The sequence below is a fragment of the Lolium rigidum genome, chromosome 4, assembly GCF_022539505.1.
Source record: "Lolium rigidum isolate FL_2022 chromosome 4, APGP_CSIRO_Lrig_0.1, whole genome shotgun sequence".
Classification (NCBI taxonomy): Eukaryota; Viridiplantae; Streptophyta; class Magnoliopsida; order Poales; family Poaceae; genus Lolium; species Lolium rigidum.
In genome coordinates, this window is record NC_061511.1 from 127,007,562 (window position 1) to 127,013,318 (window position 5,757).

At 35.9% G+C, this 5,757-nt stretch overlaps 1 protein-coding gene across 1 annotated transcript; it reads right to left on the reverse strand.

The window, feature by feature from the left end:
• Window positions 1–409: 409 nt before the first annotated feature.
• On the reverse strand, window positions 410–5,313 carry LOC124647489 (B3 domain-containing protein Os11g0197600-like). The gene is made up of 5 exons (XM_047187427.1): window positions 5,165–5,313; window positions 4,140–4,198; window positions 2,494–2,739; window positions 1,623–1,786; window positions 410–788 (listed from the first exon to the last, which is right to left on the reverse strand). Exons 1-5 carry the CDS (start codon window positions 5,311–5,313, stop codon window positions 507–509), a joined length of 900 nt encoding a protein of 299 aa, XP_047043383.1. The 3' UTR covers window positions 410–506.
• Window positions 5,314–5,757: the final 444 nt, after the last annotated feature.

Consider the following 5,757-nt stretch of genomic DNA (forward strand, 5'->3'; position numbering starts at 1 on the left):
TATTCCAATATTATATCAAACACGAAAAATATAGGAGGAACTTCTGAATCTGATCAACCTATTTTTATTAAACTAAAAAATTATAAAATAAAATCTTCATCCCAGTTAGTCTCACCGCCTCTAGATGTTTCTTTACAAAAGGTTATGTCTGGAATTTTGTATAGTTGTAACCAAAACAGTACTATAAGACTGAGATATCGACATTTTCCTCTTTTTTTGTTTTACTAATTTCGTTGTAATAAAAATGGCCAAACCATTATTTTGTAGTTTGTACCCTTTGAGATAAAGCCAAACTGGACCAATTATGTATTGTTCACATATACTGCAGCAATAGAATGGCAGCAATTGCACCGATACAACATGATACAAACCAGTCATCCAACAATTCAGTGAAAGCAAAACCTGTGTTTAGCTGGGATCCACTTGGTCACAAATATCTCTTAGCTAGCATATGAATAGTCCCCTTATTGACTACTAGAGCGCAGGTCAATATGGAACTGCAGCTGTTATTTGTTGCTAGAATCTACGAGATATTCAGTTAGCATGGCGTTAGCTCTGTAGACGTGCACTTTTATGTTGTCCTCTGAGAAGAGTTCGAAGACACAGACGTCAAACTCCTCTAGATGATTACCTAGAGAAAACTTGCCCCAGCCTCCACTGAAAGCGCCAACACGACGCTCGCTGAAATAGACATAGCTAACTTCCCAAGTCTTTCCTAGTTGATCCAAGAGTGTCAGCTTCTTGTCGGAGTGGGGAAGATAGTCCCTAACAAACTCACATGGAATAATCTGCAAGACAAGGTAGTAATTTAGGAAAACGATAATACAACTACTTTTAACTTCCTTGTCAGAACACATATTCTGGAACAAGTACTACTATTTTTACACAATAATCTGCAAGACAAGGTAGTAATTTTTGAACAATTCAAATAAATGAAAAGCCGTGTGCATCACATTGATGCAGAGGCTGGGCAATGCCCCATTTCGAAAAAAAACTACTATTTTTACACACTGCATTTACAAGAGGATGATTGGTCGATGCTGTCCATAAGTCAGAAAAGACATAACAGTGCAAATAAGAAAACAAGTTAACATACATATATCTGGAGCCCCCAAAAAACATATATTTGGAACCTCGAACCGTTAGTTAAATGAAAGAATCTGAAAATTAACTATTTCCCTATTACGAGGTTAATTAATTCAGTCCAGCTTTTGTCTGTTTACTACATTGGCGGGGTTTACTGTTTCCAGAATTTAAACAGGGAAATAGAATGCTCCCATATTTCTGCCGCAACCTGATTCTCAAGTCTACTGACACTAGTAGTAGGATCATAAACCTTTTGCACGACAATAACAAGGTAGTTTATTACTTGAGTTATCGCATCATCAGTGGTAATTCATGGAAAAATCAGCAGTAATGATGCAAAAGGATGTTCAAAACAGTGGATTAGCTTGTAACTTTCTGAATGACAATTTCTAACACTCAGCCAATAAAGAAACAAGGTAATTGCGAGAATTAATCCTACTTGATATAGGGACTAAAGAATCCAGTAAACGCATAATAAAAAATGAACACTTTTGAACTCGATATAAATATTACAATATGAGGGGAAGTAACATTACCATAAAATATGTCTTGTAGACATAAGTCTCCTTCATTATTTGCAGAGTTATAGGGTTTTTTGATTTATATTGCTTTGCCCTTTGAAGAACGTAGTTCTTCTGCTCTTCAGTTACTGGTGGTCTTCTCGAAATTACTGCTTGTTCTCTTTGAAATTTCACGATGGCTGGAAAGTGCAATATATAATTGAATTACTTAGATAAATCTTGCACTGAGAATTGCATCTCTTACTAAACATATGTGGTAGCAAACTTGCTGAAGAAAATCTGAGCATCGCTAATGACTTTGAAGATTAGCTTCTAGAGATAATTTCTTCCATAAAACGGTTCTGTGAAATGAAGAGTAAGCTTGGAGGGAAATGGTGTGAAACCATGGAATTTTCAATATTTACTAGGTAAAACAATAATTTCCAAAAGCAGTAAAAGGACCATGATTGTTAGAGATAAAAGAAATATAATGACAATGATACAAGCTGCATCTAACCTACAAATAGGGATGGATCTCTTCTAGCATTTAGTACCAAGTCAGACACAACAGAAGCCTCCTAAATAATGGCCATGCATGGCAACTAATAGAGAATAAGCATTGTACTATACTACACATGTAAGTATGTCACGCATGGGGCAAATAATTTATGCAACTATTACACAATATCATCATACATCAAAATTTTAAAATGGCTGACCACGTCTGCGGCATGGCTATAGAGTTACTAATCGAATATGCCCTCTACATAATATTATTGGCTTGTTGCTCTAACACTTTAAATATATTGTGCAGACCACCTGTCACCAGCTACTACATGTCATTTTATATGAACACAATTCCGAGTAAATACAGATAAAACCATTTTTTAAATCAACGAGGGTTTACCTTCTGTACTGTTAACAATTATTGACTTGTAACCAGCTGATGCTCCCTTAGAACACTTCCTTAATTTCGAGCTGCTTGCATCTATTTCCGCAGTCCTCTTATTTTTGGCACCATTATTCTCCTCTTGGGGGACAACCGATATTTTCTTGTCCTCCTCCTTACTTTCTGTTGTAGCAACCAGATTGTAGGAAGGCTTAGCATGAAAAGCTGACGGCTTCTCAATAAACATTTCATCAAATATGGCCACTGAGAAATGTGAGAATCCATTACGACAGAAGATTAAAATGTGTCCTTCCTCTATTGAATGATCCGTAACAAAACCCTTCCACCCATTTTCAAAGAAGAACCCTTCGGTGTCTGAAGCAAGCTCTGCAAGCCATGTGTTACCACTTGGACCGAATAGGAAAACCATTCCAATCAAATTCTCAAGGTGCTGGCTGAATGATGGTGGAATTCTCTACAATACATAACAAAAAAGAACTTTTTTTTTGGTCAAAGTTACGCATGAAAATTTGTTAACAATGTGAAATACATATGCAACAACCACAGCTCCAAGAAAAAACTATCAAACAAATATGATATGCTATATCATTTGTCAAACTAAAAGGCCACCAAGTTTTCCTAGACTAGTAAAGCAATTCCGAAATAAGAGCCTCAAATATGAAAATGTACTAATAACATGTGGGTATGTATATGACCGACTAAAGTGAACAACTTTAAAATCTAAAGCCATTTCAAATAACCAATAAAGTATCATAACTATAATCTTTGAATTCCACAGAATTTAGATTCACTCTCCTGAGATTATCTGAGTAGCACACGTGTATACCTGCTAGCACAGGTTCCCTTTTTTCCAAGACGTGACCCTGGCTATGTAACAACAACTATACCCATGTGTTCCCATAATTATCAGTAACATATGAGTGCGTTGACAATTATATGATCTAATACAAGTTGCCTCAATTTCATATGCGGAAGACACAACATATAGTTCACATAATTGCTTTTATCTTGTTTACTCGTGTGAAAAGCAGTTATCAACAACTCAAAAAAAAAAGCAGACATCAGTCGACGTCGCAGACATATCAAGGTAAAAATGAAAGGAGAAATATCATCTATATATTCAAACAAATGAACATTAGGTATAAAATCATCTCTACTAAATCACATGAAGTAAACCACTTTCAGTTGTGAAAACTTAATTTGGTATACGGATCCAACGACCTGAGGATGTTATGCGAATGAAGGATAACATTTTTGGAGTATTCTATCATATATTGGACTAATAAAGAACACTCTGTACAAGTTTTAAGCAGATCAAGAAATCAAGGAAAATGAACAGAATACCGTTCCTAACCATATAACTAAGTAGGTCAAACCAAACGAAAGAAGACAACAGTGTATGCATGGACAATGATGTGTTATATTGATCTCTTATGTTTATGCTCCAATTAAACAGTGAACATGAACACCATAAATTCTATTTTACAAAAAAAGACCACAAATTAAAGACAAATAATCCATCCTTAGAGACAACTGAGCTAACAAAAATAGAAAAACATTTAAACTCAAGAATAAAAATTCATGAAGGAAATTTTAATGTCATGAGAGAGTGGAGATTTGTAAACTTTCCTACTTAAATATACCGACTGGGCAGATGAGCACAAATTCAAAACCAGAGTCTTCATTTTTAGACAATAAAAATCTGATGAAGAGAAACATAAACATATCAAATTCATGAGATAAAGATTAACCAAATATTTGATAACCCTCGCCCTAGATATACTCATGTTTGCTGATTATGAAGAAAAAAATATGTGGTTTCTTAACAATTCTATGATCTAACATTTTTCTTTAAAAAAGTATATTATGTGATCTAATAAAGGTTGTCTGAGTTCTGATGTAGAAGACAAAGCATGTTATACATGTTTTATCTTATTTACACATCAAAGCACATATCTGTGGGTGTCGCGGTTGTATCAAGGTAAAAAATGAAAGGGCAAATAATCAAATATCATCTATATATTCAAACACGCATCATGTATATAATTATCCCCACCAAACTCACAAAAGTATACCACCTTTTGTTGGGCAATCTTAATGTCAGTAAACTAACCCAATGACTTGGGGATGCTAAAACAGTTCGCACAAAATATTTATAAAGAGTTCATTATAGAAGCACCTTGTTGTATATTGGACTAACAGAAAACATTTAGTACAATTTGTAAGCAGTAAGCATACCTACAAATTAGTAAGCAGTAAGCAGATCAAAACTGCAATCAGGAGACTATTGCTAACCCTGATAATTAAGTAGGAAAAACCAAACAAAATCAGACAAAAGTATAAGCATGGAGAATGCTATGTTAGCTAGATCTGATCTATTTATTCTACATGAAAACAATCGACATGAACACCACATATTGCATTTCGAAAACGGAAAAAGAGCACAGATCAAAATAAAATCATCCCGTCCTCATGAAAGACAACCAAACTATCAAAGATTGCAAGGAAATAATGATTCAGAGGAAATCATTCGTGCTCTGTTTTCATTTTCCTGCTGAAACATACGACTGCGCGAATGTGCAGCTACTTCAATTTTCAGACAATCAAAATATAATGAAGAGAAACATAGGCACAAAGATTAACCAGAGATTCAAAAACCCTCACCAACCGCTCCCCGGATTCCTTGGCTGAGAACACGCTGCAGAATTGATGTCCAACCTTCTTGCCTTCCACCTCCTTCCCCTTCTCCTTGCTGTTCCCGTTCTGTCTTCCCGCCATGGCCGCCCTTCTCTCTTCCCTATCCTGCTGCCCCGCCATTTCTAACTCTACAGCGCTATCTAGAGGTCCAGAGAAATGGATACGCCAAGCGAAAATGATTTGTTTCGAGGCACGGAGGGAGGGAAGAGGAGACGTCGTCGAGGTTTATAAAGCCGTGGCTGGAGTCTTGAGAGAGAAGAGACGCGCTCTAGATTGGACACAGCCCATTGACAGCCCATTGACAGTATTTTTTTCTTATCACATTCCATTTTTGACTCATTTTGTCGTTGCCCTTTTAACTCCAAAATCTGTGTGGATTTTGGCTACATTCCTTTCTTGGTCGTTTCCCATTTACAACTCCAAAATCTGTTTGGATTTTAGCTACATCCCTTTCTTGGTCATTCTGTCGTCTTTCACAAACACTTGAGTTTAACAGAAGTACTACATGAAAGCCCTGAACTCTAAGATTGAACCTGTAGGCAGAAATAGAGTATTTTCTGATGA